The following is a 17,096-nucleotide window of genomic DNA, read 5'->3' on the forward strand; positions in this document are numbered from 1 at the left end:
GGCTGCCCTGAGGAGAGCACAAAATATCGACTGTGTCTATTCAAACTAGAAATGTAGATTTATGCTTTTATAAATTTATTCTGTTTATGATTTAATGTCATTGTATTGAAGAGTTGTAAACGGACCTGAGCTTGGCGTTGGCCAGGAAAGGGCAGCATATAAATAAATCTAATATGACATCATATTTACCCTAATAGTTCTTGTAGTTGATTGGCACCAGATGTTCCTTCCATAAATGAAACCATGAAGATGTCACCTGAAAGAATAGATTATTTGATTTTTTTAATCTAAAAATGTTTTAGTATTTGTAGCTTGTGTCAATTCTGCATGCTTTTAATAACCCAAAAGTAATTTAGATATATAACGATATAATTCAGTCTAGGCTTTGACACGTGGAAAAAGGTAGACTTATTTTATGATATACAGATAAGAAGCTTATAATATTGAAAAAGATAGGAAATAAATCATACCTATTATTAACTTATGAACATACATTTCTATGCAATCCTTACATTTAGATTTCAATGACTAACCAACAGTCTTCCAAACAAGGGTGATCCTTGAAAGTTTGTCCTAGGCCTTACTCACAGAAACTTCAGAGGCATGCACCACTGCAGGACATGCATGCTATAAACAACATGAAACCAATGCTGACACAATATGAGCCAGTGGATATTGCTATGCAGATGCTTTGGAGCTAAAAACTCAGGGAAAGTATAATAATTAGTTTGGAAAAGATCTTGAACACGTCCTTGTATTATGGGAATGTGGAGGAAAGAGAATGACAGTTTACAAAATACGATCAGAGAGAACACTCATTTACAGACAGTCTGAGACCTTGAGCTGATTCGCATACCTATGTCCATCTTCAGTTGATGATCAGTCACTCTACAGTCAAGACTGCCATACATTTAGGGTTGCCAACCTCCAGATGGTGGCTGGAGATCACCCACTATTACAACTGATCTCCAGGCGACAGAGATCAGTTCCCCTGGAGAAAATGGCCACTTTGGCAATTGGGCTCTATGGCATTGAGATCCCTCCCCTCTACAAACCCCGCTCTCCTCAGGCTCCACCCTCCACATTTCCAGGTATTTCCCAACTAGGAGCTGGCAACCTTATATACATTGGAAGCAACTGCATAACAGCCACTGAGAAATGCTTCCACATGGAAGAATGGCTCCATATAGGGGGCGTACTGCTTTAAGTGGTTCTTAATATAGGTAGATGGCTTTATGGGAGTCTTCAGGCATTGGCCTCAAGATTTAAGTCTCTGTATGGCCAAGCAAACCTATGTGGAGAGCAGCTTTCACGTATTACAGTCCTTACATTGAGGCACTACCGTGTAGAATTGTTGCTCAGTCATTTTCAAGACTGTACAAGTATGCTGTATTTCAGATCTGACAATTCCACAGTAGTCTTTCAGTTATTTTAAATCTAACACTCCTGCATGAAATCCATTTACAAATAAAGATGCCTACTAACTGGGGGGGGAAGAGAATCTGTTCTGCACCTTTAACCGTCACATAGGCCATTTCTGCACGGGAGATGTTGCCTTGGATTTGCCGCTTTCTAGATGCACATTTTCCCCATCTAAATTCTCAAAACTCAACAATCAGCCCCCCTGCAGAGTTTTGAGAATTAGGATGGGGAAAATGTGCATCTAGAGAGGGGCAAATCCAAGGCCAAACCTCCTGTGCAGAAACGGCCATAAAGAACAGAACTCCGAACGTGAAGCTTTCCCTCGCGTTGAAGCATTACCAAGACTTGGTTGCAAAGAGCAAGAGTCCAGTAGCACCTTAAAGACTAACAAAAATGTTTCCTGGCAGGGTGTGAGCTTTCGTGAGCCACAGTTCACTTCTTCAGATACAGCTAGAATGTGAATCCATCTGTCTTTCAGTAGAGGAGAGTGAATTCAGACCAGCATTAGTATCAAAATGTTACCAGTATGTAAATGTGAATAGCAGGCGTGATGGGATTAGGTGTGGTCTGCAGAAGAGTCTGTGATGTCCAGGGGAGAGATGGGTGCGGAGAAATCAGCATTGGTCATGAGCCATGAATGCAAGGTCTTTATTCAGCCCAGGGAAATGCATTGTCTTTAGTTTGAATATCAACTATCAAGAAGTGAGCTGTGGCTCACGAAAGCTCCTACCCTACCAGCAAATATTTTTGCTAGTCTTTAAGGTGCTCCTGGACTCTGGCCCTTTTCTACGACTGCAGACAGACTAACGCGGCTACCCACCAAGACTTGGTTGCAAAGTGGGGATTCGAACCCGCGTCTCCCAAGTCGAATACCACGCGCGCCACCCTGGAGTGCAAACAAACGACGTGTTCTCTCCTGACTTCCGAAAGCAGGCCACCAGTCGCGACGCGGGGACGAACGGGAAGCCCTCCGCTTCCCTCCTCCCCCGCTCGCCTGCAAACCAACCCGAAGCCCTCCGGCGCGCTCCCGTTTGCCGGCCGCGAACTACATTTCCCAGCGCTCCTTTCGGCCAGGCCTGCCGCGGCTGCTGCCGGGCTGCGAAGGTGCCGGAGATGAGAACGGCCGTTGGAGGCTGGCGGTTGCTTGCTCGGGCGGCCGCTGGGGGTGGGGGGCGCGCGACGCCAGAGCCATGAGTCGCCTGGGCTCGGTGCAACAGAAGGTGCCCTGCCTGTTTGTGACTCAGGTGAAAGAGGAGCCCTCGGCCAAGCGGGAGCGCCAGGTACCGCCTGCCGAGGAGGAGCCCCGGGCCGGCCGGGAGAGCGGGCGGGGCGGGGTGGGGAGGCGGGCAGCTCGAGGGAAGAGCGGTCCGTTTGGGGGCGCCTCCTCGTGCCTCCGCCGTACAGCCTGCGTGTCGAATTGCCCCTCGTGGCTGTTGCTCGCGTTTCCTTCCGCTTCAACGTCAGGAGATAATTCACAGTGGGTCGCCGTGTTAGTCTGTCTGCAGTAGTAGAAAAGGGCCAGAGTCCAGGAGCACCGTAAAAGACTTTAACAAAAATATTTTCTGGCAGGGGTGTGAGCTTTCGTGAGCCACAGCTCACTTCTTCAGATACAGCTAGAATGTGAATCCATCTGTCTATATAGGGAGTCTCGAACGATGGCTGATGAGTCCCTTCGAATTTTAATCCTGGAAAAGGGAATCCGTCATATTTATCTGCAAATATTTGTGAGGAATTTATTGAATTAATGAGACAACAGGTTCTTTGTACTATTCTTGGAAGAAGTGAAAGGGTCAAAGTATTATTCAATAAGTGTCGATTCCACTCCAGACATCTCACACACAGATCAACTGACATTTACTGTTCGATACATTAAAGGCTGTGAGCCTGTGGAACGTTCCTTGATGTTCATCCCCATCTTTTCTCATGAAGATAATTCACAGTGGGTAGCCGTGTTAGTCTGTCTGCAGTAGTGGAAAAGGGCAAGAGTCCAGGAGCGCCTTAAAGACTAACAAAAAAATTTTCTGGCAGTGTATGAGCGTTCGTGAGCCACCGCTCACTTCTTCAGATACAGCTAGAATGTGAATCCACCTGTCTTTAAGTAGAGGAGAGTGAACTCAGACAAGCATTAGTATGTAAATGTTAACAGTATGTAAATGTGAATAGCAGGCGTGATGGGATTAGGTGTGGTCTGCAGAAGTCTCTCCAGGAGAGACTTCGAAGGCCACCAGGAGGAGGTCTCGGTCCGCGTGCTGGGAAACCTCTCCAGGAAAAGTACTGGTTGACAGGCTTGTAAAACGCTTGTGCAGCCAGTGTTAATAATTTACATAGATGCTGGGTAGAGCAAATGTCCTGTAGCACCTTAAAGACTAACAAAAATATTTTCTGGCAAGGTATGAGCTTTCGTGAGCCACAGCTCACTTCTTCAGATACGAAGTAGCTGTGGCTCACGAAAGCTCATATCCTGCCAGAAAATATTTTTGTTAGTCTTTAAGGTGCTATTGGACTCTTGCTCTTTTCTACTACTGCAGACAGACTAACACAGCTATCCACTGTGAATAGATGCTGGGGTTACCGTGGACCTGTGAGTGCGTCTCGATGGTGACCTGAATGGGCTCTGGGCGAAAACGTATGGGAGGTTTTGCCTTGGATTTGCCCCTCTATCGATGCACGTTTTCCCCATCTGAATTCTCAATACTCTGCATGGGGGCTGAGTTTTGAGAATTTGGCTGGGGGAAATGTGCATTTAGAGAGGGGCAAATCCAAGGCAAAACCTCCCATGCGTTTTCGCCTTCTGCCCCCTTCTCTGCGTGGGAAGAGCGAAAAAGCGACAAGAACCCCTTCTGTGTGATGTGCGATTAGTTGTGCGCAGAGTCTATTCCGGCCAGGAGATGCTGTTTGGCCTCCCTCTCCCAACATACTTGCCCGAACATAAACTAAATAGGATTACGAAATGGTTATTCCCTGTTTTATTAGACAAGCCTTCAAAGTGCCGACCTTTCATAAAACATCCGAGTCACGCATCAAATGACAGGTGACTTTATTACAGATGCTGCTTCAGAATGTCACGATGCAGTATTTGGGAGTTCTGGTTTTTCACGTTCTCGTTGGGCTATCAAGGAACAGATCAGTATTCCAAAGTGGCATAGCTGGAGATTCACCTCCCCATGAGATCTATAGTTTCAAATTCCATACTTAATAACTAATTCAGTTGGACTGGCCCCAGAAGTAACCTTAAGTATAAACTCGTTGCTATTAAAAAAACAAAAACATTCTGGTTCTACATTTAGCATGTAATCATCAAAGCAAAAGTTTTGAATGAAGACTTTTTCACAATGTAACAATCTTTAACATTATTCCCAGGGTCCCTAACTTCTTACCATTGTTGGTGATGTGGCTTCTAATTTCAAACAGAAGCTTGAAAGCAACTGTTGTTTCCTTGATAAATGATGTATGGAATCTTTGTTGCCATGGCTATCTCATCTTTAAAGATTCTAAGCTTGAGTCTTTCAAGATGGAGAAGCACGTTCCCACTGAATAAATTCTGAAAGCAACTTTAAAATACTCAAAATTAACGGGGCAGTTTTATTTCTCTCCCTTGAATAGATAACTCAGAGCTGTACTATACCAAGAACATTCTGGCTAGGAATCAGAAGCAAAAGTTGCTTTGCTTCTCCTTAGGAATTTTAGTCTCTTTGTAATTTCTAATTCCTGCCTTGACTATGCTTGCAAAACAATTTATGACTGTCTTCTTTTCAGCCTTTTAAAGTGTTGGCCACTGAAACGATTACACAGAAGGCATTAGATGCAGATATATACAATGCAATTCCAACTGAAAAGGTGGATGGAACTTGCTGTTACATAACTACGTACAAAGGTAATACACGGAAGAGCTTTCTTATTGTTGTATTCATAAGACATATGTAATTCAAGATATGGGCATCATTTTCTTTGCAAACAGCCACCTCCTCTGAGGTTTTCAGTATGGGAGTGATGCCTCTTTAGCCAGGTCACAGAAGGGCCTAAGATATGATCAGTATATTACTACAGAGCTGTTACCCATGATATAAGTGTGATATATGACCTTTCAGTTTAACACACCAGCAAATATGGCATGAGAAGCTTCATTTGCCCCTGGGCTCTGCTCACAATGTGATGTCCGGATGCTTTTCTACAGGACCAAGTGGAAAGTGTTGCAACATTGTTGATATGGGACACACATATAGATCTCTCTTTGGAGGTTTTGAGGACCAGCTTTTCCTCAAAGCAATGGAAGTTTCAATAAACAGATAAAAAGGGGGCCTATAACAGACTACCAGTCTTGGTATAGTAGTTAGGATGTTAGACTAGTGTTTGGGACACTCAGGTTTGAATCCCCACTCTGCCATGCAAGCTTACTGGATCACCTTGAGCCAGTGTGGTGTGGTGGTTAGAATGTCGAACTAGGATCTGGGAGACCCAGGTTTGAATCCCCACTCTCTTGTGGAAGCTTGCTGGGTGACCTTAGGCTGATCTCATACCGCTAGCTTAACCTACCTCACTTGCAAGCTTGCAGTTCATTGTAGGGTCACAGCCTATAGTTTCATAATTTTTAAAAGATTAAATTAAAAAACATAGTAAATAGCAAATATTAATCAGGAGTCAATTTTTTCATGTTGGCTGTCTAAATTATCAGCCAAGCCTTCCTGTTTCAGGATGTCTAGTTATAATAGGTAGCCGGTAGAAGCTTTCTTATGCTGTTAGGTCTGTTCCTGCCCGACAAGGTGGAAACCTTTGCTGATATGACAATGAAATAAAAAGTGTAGGCTGCCCACCCACACAATGGCATTCTTGACTTCAGAGAGCATTTGACTAGTCAGTTGTTGGTGTTTGTTCAGTTGACTAGCGTACCAACCTCTAAGCAAAAGTTGTTCAAAGGTTCATTTAGTAGGTTTTTCAAACCACATTGTATGTTTCTTGTTTCACAACTTTAGGGCAACCGTATCTTTGGGCCCGGTTGGATAGAAAACCCAACAAGCAAGCCGAAAAAAGGTTTAAACGGTTCCTGTTTTCAACAGACAACTCTAAAGGTTAGCGGTAATTCTAATGAAGAATCTCTGGAAAGTACAGGCTGGAATCTAGTGAGGTGGAGAAGGCTGATGACCCAAGTAGTCATCCCTAATCTTTCCCATGCACATTCTTCCCCTTCAGTTCTTGCATGTATTGTTTTCAGTTTGTCATGGTCTGAAATATCTACTTGAGGGTAGGAGTAAAAGAGAGTATCTGTCTCTCTTAATTTTGTATATCTGTATGTGGCTGGTGAAGGGACAGAACTAGATAGGCAGGATGAGGGAGAAATGACAAGGAAGAGTTTCATGCTTACCAACCAAGTAGCAGTTTTCTTAGCCACTTTTGGGCAATGAAGCCACAGCTGCTTTTCCTCTAATAGTGAAATAATACCTGATGTTAGATTGAAAAAATAATTACAAACAAGATTGAAAAGTAACCAGTGAGAATCTTTCATTTTGAAACTTTGCATCCTTCTGAGTCCAATAAGATATACTAGCCTACCTTATTCTTAACCTTTAGTCTGCATGGGCAGCATAGTCTTAAAAAACATTCTGGCACATACTAATTCCAACAGCAACAGATTCAAACATTTCAACTATGTTCTACTTATATTCTTTTAGATATTGGCTTGAATGGGAAAACTTTCAGTAGAGTCAGTTAGTAGCTTGAAAGTTGCTGCTACCCTGAAAACATGTCTTCAAATGGTTTGAATTTTTTTTTCTGAACAAGTTTTGATTTTGCAAGAACATAGCCTTTAGCATTCTCCATTTGAATGGGACAACACAAACATTTGAAGAATCAGCAATTTTATTATTTTATTTTGCATTCCACATGCACAAATTTATAATATAAATATAACTAAAGAAAGCCGTATGAATAACTGCTGTCACCAGTTTATCCCTGGCCAAGTTATATTATCTGTTCAGATGCTCATGATAGTGACTAAATGGTTACAGTTACAAAATGCACAATTTCACATTCTTGCTTTAAGGATTTACTTGGGATATTGAAGACGACTTCAAGCCTGTCCCTGAATGCTGGATTCCAGCAAAGGCAATAGACCACTACAATGGGAAGCCTTTTCCTGATGAAAATGGACATATTCCAGGTAGAAAAATACAACTGGATGCCAAAGTTCATTCTAAATATTATTTTTTGTCATTTAGAGTTCACACATGCATCTTGATTACTACAATACGTTCAACTGCAAGTAATCAAGTGGTAAGTCAGTAATAACAAGTGATGCATGTCTATATTTCCTGTTTAGAGAACTTTATCCCATCTGTCTGCTTTACTTTCACAATATTAGAGAGGGTGAGATGATTTCTGATCTGAATACCTATATGATATTTGGTTCTTCTGACGACACCAAAATGGATTAATTTCAGTATACTTTGTCACCCCCTCCCAAGTGCAACAAATTTGGGGTCTTCCACATCTCCATTGTCAATTAGCATGGTGCTTTTTTTAAAAAATTCAGTACTGATTTTATTTTCCTGGTACAATTAGCAACTTATATTAATTAATCTTTTTATGCAAATAAAGCCAATCTTGACAGATCCCATTTTTTGTATTTATTTAGAAGATGTATAAACTTTTTCTCTAGAGACTTACTTGAGGTGGCTGAAAGTAATAACAGGACAATAAATTCAACCCTCATAAAATTATATTAGAACATTTTCTCTTTTCTTACAGGTTGGATGCCAGTGGAGAAAAATAGCAAACAGTATTGCTGGCATACTTCTGTTGTTGACTATGAATTTGAGCTCGGTCTTGTGCTGAAACACCACACTGAGGAATCTGATCTGTTGGAAATAAGTCCAGTGCCCTTGTCTGATCTTTCAGAGCAAACATTGGAACTTATTGGAACAAACATTAATGCAAACCCATATGGTAAGTATATTGTGTATTCACGTTAGATATTTTAAAGTAAGGTTTTGCCAGGCATTAATATGTGCACAGGGGACCTTTACCTTTACTAATATGTGCAGCAAAGCAGAATTAGAAATACAATTGTTCTGATTGATAAATGAAAATATTAGGTTGCAAGCTGTTGCAATAATTAGTGAAAAGACAGTACATAGTGCAATATAAATTAAGATTTTTGTGAAGCTCTGGCAGGGATTGGCTAAGTTGTATTGATGTTACAGAAATGAGGAAGGGTCTATGTCTACCATTGACTGAGTTGCACAGATTCTAGACAAGGCAAGGATTGACAGAACAGCTTAGGAAAGCAAAGGCAAGAAGAAATCACAGGCCTGTGAAAACAGAAGTCGAGGGCTTGAGATGGACCTGTATGTGGGGGATGATTATGAAATAAAGGCATGGCTGGGGGCAGGGAAAAGAATGGTCCAGTGAAATTGAGTTTCTGTAACAATAAGACATTTTCTAGTTGTATTTGTTAAACAATATTTTAATAGGTTTAGGAAGCAAGAAACATCCTGTGCACCTTCTTGTACCACATGGAGCCTTTCAGATAAAAACTCAACCTGCACTAAATCACAATGACCTGCTGTCTTGGTTCAATGGATGCAATGAAGGGAAAATTGAAGGAATTGTATGGCACTGCAGTAATGGATATTTAATCAAGGTAATTTTGAGACCTTATTAAGTAGTCAAGCTTTTGATTTATTTACAAATGTTTAAAGTGCAGTATCCTGACAGGCCAAGCAGTTATTAAAAACAAGAGAGTTTGTTTTTCTTTTCCTAAAATATGAAATATTTACTCAACTGCTTAAAAGAACAGCCTAAGTGGACAAACTGCAATGGAGGAGTTAAGAGTTTCTCGTTTTGGTCTACAAATCTTCTTTAAGCAAAATGTTAAAAATGGCGTATGCTCAAGTAGGAAGTTGTGATGCTTTTCATTTATATGGGTTCCAGCTATATGACCCAATACTGAATGCCAATAATTTAATAGTGTTTTTCTTTTCTTTTTAGCTCCATCGACATCATCTTGGCTTGAACTGGCCAGTTGTGGACCCTTCTCTGACTTCTCAACCAGTTGTTGTCACTTTCAGTGGGGGCAAACATGACTATAATTTTGAATCAAAGACACTTTTTAATTACTTTTCAAAGCTGGATGGTCAGAGATTCAGTAGTCTCAGAGATATATTGTGGGATCTGTGAGAATTTCTTTTTTAAAATAGCCATTTTGATTACTTCACTTATTTAGAAATTTAAAAAGTGTCAGATTGTGTCCAAATGTAAATAGTATTTAATCTCTTCAAGGTCGTATGTAAATATAGCAAATATTACTGTTCATACAGAAGAAGAGCCATAAAGGAAAATCTAAGCTATGAATCTTGAGCACCTTTAACAGTTTCAAACAGTTAAGCATCTGAGACACTTCATTAAAGCAGCAAGGAGCAGGTCCATCGAATGTCATGGTTGTAATTGCTGTACAGTTATTTTCAATAATTGCAATAATTAGTGTAGAATATTGATTAATTTGTATAGGTATGTTTATTGTAGGAAGATAACATTTAAATCGATGGAAGTACAGTTCTCATTTCGTAACATCAAACAACTGTTTACTAGACTGCTTTGATGCCTGAATCTTTGTAGCGGTGAGTAGGGTTTACACTAGCCAAAGCTTTTGAGGATAGGTGTATTTTTTAATTTAAGGTAGTATTACTGTGTAGCCTTAGGGCAGCTTCTGGTGCCAATTGTTGTACTGATAAAACCCTATACACTTGGGTAGTACATCTATTGTGATGGGGTGCATATATAGCAGTTCGTGTTCCTGTATATTTTGAGTGAAAAGGAATGATTGGGAAATAAAAGTGGCCTTTACTTTGTAGTTTAAAAAAGTGTGTGTGAACTGCAGATACAAACTCATACAACTGAGGCGGTATCCATAGGTTGAATCCTCAGATTCTATTCTGTTAACAGTGTGACGTGCTTGCTCCACTAGAGAAAGGTTTTTCTGTTGGTGGAGCACAATCACAGGATCCACTGCCAAATGTTATTAAAATGCAACAGGTAATACAAGATACCCCTGAGGATTAATTTTTTAAAATACTTTAAATATTCTGCATTTCTCTAGAAGTGTGTTTGCTATAACTTGCTTATATAATTTAATAATTTCTAACCATCCAGGAGAATTCTTCACTTACCTTGGGATAATGCAACTAAAATTTGGTATTTATTATAAATTCCAAAACCAGTGAAGTTCTTTGGCAAGTTAAACAAAAATTATTAAAGCCTTTATAATAATGTAACCGATAGCCTCAATTTGAAATATTTGAGACTTAATGAATAAGCACTCATCTGCTGTTTGCATTACATGTTAATGACAAACATGAAAAAATGTTAAACCATATTATGTGCAATACAACAATGGAATATCTATAAAAATGTAATAAAATAATTTAGCAACAATAAAAAGTTACTAGTCCTCAAATTTACAATAGTACAAACCTTTTATTTACTTCCCCCCCTGCCTGAAAATAAGAAGTGGTTCACATTCATCACAGAGATAGTTCCTTACTCAAGAGTTGAAGGAGGTTTTCTGGAGGCTCACAGTGGGAATAAGCTTCACAATTTTGTCACTCTTTAGAAAATGTTTGGCTTGACTCCTGATGAGCAAGTTTTTTCCTCTGAGTTCTGGGCCAAGAATCATTTTCAATCAGACAACATTTGCTGGCTACTTCAAGTAGATACCTACCTTCTGATTTAGTCAATAGAAACTTTGGCTGGAATATCTATTTGAACACCAAATTGTTCAGAAAGACTTTTCAATTTTTCTTCCAGAATAATATTTTTTTTAACTTCTTCATTGTAGTTATATTTTAAATCCTCAATTTCTTCAAAAAAAGATGGGTCAAAATTAGCCAATTCATTTTTCAGCTTTCTGATTTCTTCCTAAGTAAGGGGAAAGCACCATTTTTACAGACTGTCAACACTTTCATCTCAAAATTCTTCGTCACAGTACTCTTTTGCATTGTTCCTCTTTTAACTTCTTTATTTGAAAGAAAGGCCATAGACATAATACAATCCATCCAAAGTTTAGTACTTTTAAGTTCCATTGTTTTCAGTGGCGAACTTAAGAATATATTTGGCTCTTCCCACTGAAATATATGTGACCTCAAAGTATTTAAATTTGGCTGGAGCGTGGGCAAAGAGCATGGATAGAATGTACCTTTCCATGTAAGTCCAACATCTAGTTAGCAGAACTACTGAATTTCACTGTTGGGAAAAAAAAGTTTGCATTCAATGACTTCCTTGGCATAATGACAAAGGGAGCATTGACTCTCAAAGGCTAATACCATGAAATTCTTGTTGGTCTCTAATCTTGCTGTTCTACTGCAGACCAATATGGCTACCCTCTGAAACTATCTTCCTTGGAGTAAGGCTCCCTCTGTTACATATGGTTTTATGGCTTTAGGACCATGCTAATTTTTCTAAAATAGCGTTTCATCTGCATGCTTGCAAATGAACAATGATTGGAACAAGAGAAGTTGTGGGGAAGGGGAATCCATCATTCCCTCCCTCTGTCACTCTACTTTTATCCCACCCCACCCATGCTGTCCCTCCCTCCTGTTGGCTGCTTGCTCTTTTGCCTGCACCTCGTCATCCTTCACATCCTCCTCATATTGATGTCCATCGATGCCATTTTGGGTTGTTATGGCAAACCAATTTGCTGTCCAAACTGAGTGTTTTATGCCTCGTTTTTTTTTTTTATTTTTTTTTTTACAAATCAGATTTTTGTCTGGGGTTTTCCCTGGACTTGCAGAAATGTAAAATTGTAGCTGGGTCTGGACCTGTTTTCTAGATTTTTTGATCAGCTTAGGGGCCAGCCTTGGTAATTAGATACAAGGACGTTAAAATACTAACCTTAAGGCACTGTTGGTCCAAATCTCCGGCTTTTAGCTGCATCTTGAGGTCTGCTACTTCTGATTTTAATCTGTCATGTTCATCTTTCTCTGGATATTAAAAGATAAGATCTTAGGCACAAAGAGTTGACATACATGAAGATTTAAAAATGTCATTATTTTTAGATAAGGAATCAACTGAGTGTTTCATATGCTTTTTATTCAAGGCTCTAAATAAGACAGGAATAGGATATGTAGGTTAAACAGAGTTCCATGAGGAAACTTCAGCCAATTTACGCAAATAATGGATAGATTCTGCAGTGCCAGAATGCAGTACTGCACTATGATTGTGATTAAGTGGTCTATGACAATTTTTATTGTAGTAACTTTGATCTGTTTGTCTCACAATTAGATATTTTAGTAGAAATATAAGCTGACTCAGTAGTGAACAATCAAAGCTATCAGCACCTTCCAGTATTCAACTTAGTTACATTCCACTCCTCTCATTGCCCCCCAGATATTTCACTGCCAATTCGATTAACCTCAGTATATGAAAAGCTTGCAATACAAGCACAACAAAGGGAGCAAATCTCACTGGTCCAGCCAGTTGAAAAACCTTTAAAGACCCTTCATCAAGCATCAGTTTTCCCAGGAAAAAGTGAGATTGATCAAAGTTCCGGCATAGGAGGGGTGATTCACCCAGTTTGCTTAGTAATGAAAGAGGGTTACTGGGTTCAACAGCAAGTAAGAACTTAATTGCCTCTTATTTCAAATACCCATGCCTGAAACAACACTGTAAGATGTGTTCTGTCCCATGGAATAATTAATTAAAGTGTTACCAGCTGCAAAGCTATCTCCTTTCTTAACTTCAGTTTGATTTTGGCAAATCTCCAACTGGTGGGCTAGTTCTGCTTTTTCCTTTTCCAAACGATTATTGGTGAACCTGAAACATCATAAAAACAGGTCACACTAGATGTTTTTCAGATCAATTATGGGGAAGAAACAAGCTTATATTTTTTTGTGCTTTACCTGAGAAGCTGAAGTTCTCTGACAAGGCCTTGTTCTGTTTTGGCACCCTCAGGAATGTGTTTGAGAAGCTCAATCTATATAAAAAGGACGGTTCAGTGTTATTAGATATACTGCACAATGAATATACATCATATCTTATTAGAAGGGAGATATGTTCCATGACTGACTAAATGCAACTTTAATGGGAGTAGCCTATCATGAATACACATGAAGGTGCCTTATGTTAAATCAGACCCTTAGTCCATCAAAGCCAGTATTATCTACTCAAACTAGCAGTGGATCACCCAGGTTCTCAGGCAGAGGTCTTTCATATCACCACCTGCCATATCCTTTTACCTGGAGATGCTGAGGATTGAACCTAGGATCTTCTGCCCGCCAAGAGAATGCTCTACCATTGAGCCACAGCCCCTCCCCAAAACATAAAAACTGATGTCCACTCCTGTTGTTAGTAAACATTTCTTCTAATGGTAGCCATCAATATATAGTCAGAAGTCCATGATGAAAAGAAACAATGCATGTGGAAGCTATAAAATATAATTTTCCTTTAGGATTGTATTCTTTATACTCTTTGTCCCCTTGCCATGTACTTACCTTCATTTTCTTAACATGTTATGGGAGATCCCAGATTCTGTTACATAGATTCATAGAGTTGGAAGGGACCACAAGGGTCATCTAGTCCAACCCCCTGTACATAGTTTCCAGTGAGAATTATTTCAAAGCATCTGGGAGAGCCTACAGTCATGCAGAATCTGTCCAACTCCACTGTAAATGGAATAGGTAAGGGACTGTGGTTCTCCCTCTCCCCTTGGATGTAGCCCCTGTAGCTAAGCATCTTAACATTCTTATGGTCATAAAAATTGTACTAAAACAAGTGGGGAACCAGCAAGGACTTATGGGGATCAGTTTTTTCCTGTATCCCCTTCTTCATACTATTTCTCTCCTCTTGATAATCACCATACTCTCCCTGCTTCTTTCTCTTCTTCTTACTCACCAGGCAACCTTTCTTTTATCTGCTCCCCCACTCTTCTGCTTTTTAATGTATTTATTTAATTTATACCCCATTTTCCCCCCAAGTAGAGAAAGCAGCTTACATAATTTCCCTCTCCTCCCCCATATTATCCTCACAACCACCCTGTGAGGGAGGTTAGGTTGAGAGTAACTGGCCCAAGGTCATCCAGCAAGCTTCCATAGCACAGTGGGGATTTGTACCTCGATCTCTCTGACCCTAGTCTGGCACTCAAACCACTCCACCCTATTGGCTCTCAGCTTCCCCCCGCCCCAGAAGCCTCTCCCTAGGAACTCTGGCCAAACTGCAAAAGTCATGTGGTAGCAAGTTGATTAGGTGAATTGTGTGGTGGCCGCTGCCAGGCCTGGTCAAGTCCTGCAAGTTATGCAGAGGCTACTGCTGGCCCCAGGTAAGATGTGTGGCATCAAGTTGACTAGTAGGCACTGCCGCACTTGGATGAATTGTACACTTTGCATGGAAGCAAACTGTCCAGTGGCTGCTGCTGGGCCTGGCCTCAATGAGTGTTTACCTCCCTGTTTGTCTTCAAAAAGCTTTACAATATGAAGACTTTGATTGAGGAAAAGCTCTGCTGGAGGCTGCCTACTGAGAGCTGTGCCTAAACAAAGCTCCCCTTGTCCCCCACAAACATAGTGGCACCAGACTTTGGTGCTATCTCTAATGAAGATTGCCCTCTAAAATGGGGGGGGGGACACTTCAGTATTAAGGCATTCTAACAAAGGACAATTGTGCATATGAAATCTGCCAATTATATATAAATAGTAAATGGTTAGCAAAAGAAAGATTTACTCACTTGTGCTTTTAATTCTTGGATATACTTTTCTGTTTTTTCTTGACTGTCTGTTGCTTTCCTTAGCGTATGTTTCAGTTCAGTAATGGTTTGATTTTTTTTGGCAATATCAGCATCCATTTCTTTCATCTTATTTTCATACATTCTGAAAGATGAAGGGCCATTCAACCAACAATGATTCCAGACTTAAAATCTTAAACTGCAATGCTACTGCAAAGTACTGGAAAGACCACCCTACTAACAAAGTACAATAGCATAACAAATAACCTAACAAAGCACAATAACAGAATTGTTATAACCCTAAAATAAGGGGTGGGGGACAAATAAAACACAAGTCTACAATTGGCACAGCACATATCTCCTATCAGGAATCCATTTATCATGGAAATTGAGTCTATCGGCTATCATAAAGCTCCTTCAGACAATTCAGATTTTGTATGCATGATTAAAAAGACTTTGTGCATCATATACTGAGTTATACATACTGAATAACAGGTATACTGAAATTACTAATAACTTTCAGAGCAAGTAACACAGAAAAGTGTAAATAAATCTGAAAATGAGCATCTAGTTCATTGAAATATTGAGGGGGGAAAGGAAATACAAAAGAATTGGCCCCATCCTAAGATCCTAAAATGAGTAGAGTGCCAACACTTTTGTGGCACCATTAGTTCTTATCCTACGTTCATTCTGCTGAAGGGAAATAAGACTGTGATAGCAGAGTGATTACACTGGAATCCATAGCCAATCCAACTGATATCCACCAATCATAGGTCTTATTTATTTACTCCATTTCTACTCTACCTTTCTCCCCAATGGTGACCCAAGTGGCTTACATCAGTCTCCTCTCCTCCATTCTACCCTCACAATAACCCTATGAGGTAGGTTTGGCTGAGAGAATGACTGGCCCAAGGTCAACCATCAAGTTTCCATGGCATGAGAGGGGATTCGAACCCAGGTCTCCCAAATACTAGCCCAACACTCTTAACCACTATACCACACTGTGTCACCAATGCATCTATGAGTGGTTCATATGGATGCAGCCAACCAACGTGGGTTGATGCAGCCATGGCCCCCTGATGTCAGGCAGATGATGCCAATAAGTGGAATACGCCAAGGGATGGAACAAAGGAAAAGACAACTTTGCCCAATAGAAAGAGCACTGTGTGCAACCAGCAGGAATTCTGCAAGGGCAGATTCAAGCCCACTTTTGCCAAGTGTATATACAAGAGAGTGATCATGGCCACTCCAGCCACAAAATTCTCACACTCCCATAGGTGACATGTCCATGACAGAATATGCAAGACCCCGCCCCCCCCCCATGATGAAGGGTTCATAACCCAGGCAGAGTGAGACAGAAGAACCAGCCTTTAGATGGGCAAGAGGAATACAGACACTGGGGTGGAACCAAAGGAATACCCAACTACACCCTTGCCAAATCCTGTTGCACACATCCCACAGTAGCTTACTGGGGAAAGGCACCCTTGTGGCAAAGTTGAGGAATGGGTTTATTTCCCAGTACAGAGGATTAGGGCTGTTGAAAAATTTTTTTGGTAAAGTTCGGCTTCGGCAAAATTCGCCTCTTTTTAATTCGGACGTGCCGAAGTCCGAACTCGCCCGCTTCGGATCCGTGAAATTCGACGCGAGATCCGGAGTTCGGGGGGAAATTCGGCCGGGTCTTTGAAGTGCTGGGCGCCGCCTGCCCAGGCGGCGCCCACCACTTCAAACCGAGAGTTGGGAAGGGAGCGGAGGTCTTTAAAGAGCCCCCCGCGGGCCTTCACAGGGCTTCCATGAAGGCGCATGGGGGGCTCTTTAAACAGGTCTGTGCCTCCCAGCTGGAAGGCGCAGATCTGTTTAAAGCGCTCCCCGCCCGGCTTCAGGGAAGCCCTGTGAAGGCACGCGGGGGGGGGGGGGGGAACAGATCTGCACCTCCCAGCTGGAAGGCATAGATCTGTTTAAAGCGCCTTGCTGG

General features: G+C 40.9%; 2 protein-coding genes across 2 annotated transcripts in view; one reads left to right on the forward strand and one right to left on the reverse strand.

Annotated features, from left to right (window-relative positions):
* Window positions 1-2,597: 2,597 nt before the first annotated feature.
* On the forward strand, window positions 2,598-9,594 carry RLIG1 (RNA 5'-phosphate and 3'-OH ligase 1). The gene is made up of 7 exons (XM_056846932.1): window positions 2,598-2,702; window positions 5,179-5,296; window positions 6,393-6,488; window positions 7,460-7,576; window positions 8,164-8,361; window positions 8,889-9,058; window positions 9,406-9,594. Exons 1-7 carry the CDS (start codon window positions 2,613-2,615, stop codon window positions 9,592-9,594), a joined length of 978 nt encoding a protein of 325 aa, XP_056702910.1. The 5' UTR covers window positions 2,598-2,612.
* A 1,512-nt stretch (window positions 9,595-11,106) lies between these two features.
* Window positions 11,107-17,096, reverse strand: part of CEP290 (centrosomal protein 290) — a 71,888-nt gene continuing 65,898 nt past the window's right edge. The window contains exons 50-54 of the mRNA XM_056846521.1: window positions 15,128-15,269; window positions 13,311-13,384; window positions 13,121-13,224; window positions 12,304-12,392; window positions 11,107-11,331 (exon numbers count right to left, since the gene is read on the reverse strand). Of these exons, the coding sequence (XP_056702499.1) occupies window positions 11,143-11,331; window positions 12,304-12,392; window positions 13,121-13,224; window positions 13,311-13,384; window positions 15,128-15,269 (598 nt within the window). The 3' untranslated portion in view covers window positions 11,107-11,142. The remainder of the gene's footprint in view (window positions 11,332-12,303; window positions 12,393-13,120; window positions 13,225-13,310; window positions 13,385-15,127; window positions 15,270-17,096) is intronic.

Source organism: Euleptes europaea, chromosome 3 (assembly GCF_029931775.1).
Source record: "Euleptes europaea isolate rEulEur1 chromosome 3, rEulEur1.hap1, whole genome shotgun sequence".
NCBI lineage: Eukaryota > Metazoa > Chordata > Lepidosauria > Squamata > Sphaerodactylidae > Euleptes > Euleptes europaea.

What these genes read in the sequence shown, in the direction of transcription:
- RLIG1 (XM_056846932.1), top strand. Translation starts at nt 2,613, where the DNA reads ATGAGTCGCCTGGGCTCGGTGCAACAGAAGGTGCCCTGCCTGTTTGTG. An exon ending in CGGCCAAGCGGGAGCGCCAG is followed by an intron (nt 2,703 to 5,178) that starts GTACCGCCTGCC and finishes TCTTCTTTTCAG; the next exon opens with CCTTTTAAAGTGTTGGCCAC. An exon ending in CATTAATGCAAACCCATATG is followed by an intron (nt 8,362 to 8,888) that starts GTAAGTATATTG and finishes ATATTTTAATAG; the next exon opens with GTTTAGGAAGCAAGAAACAT.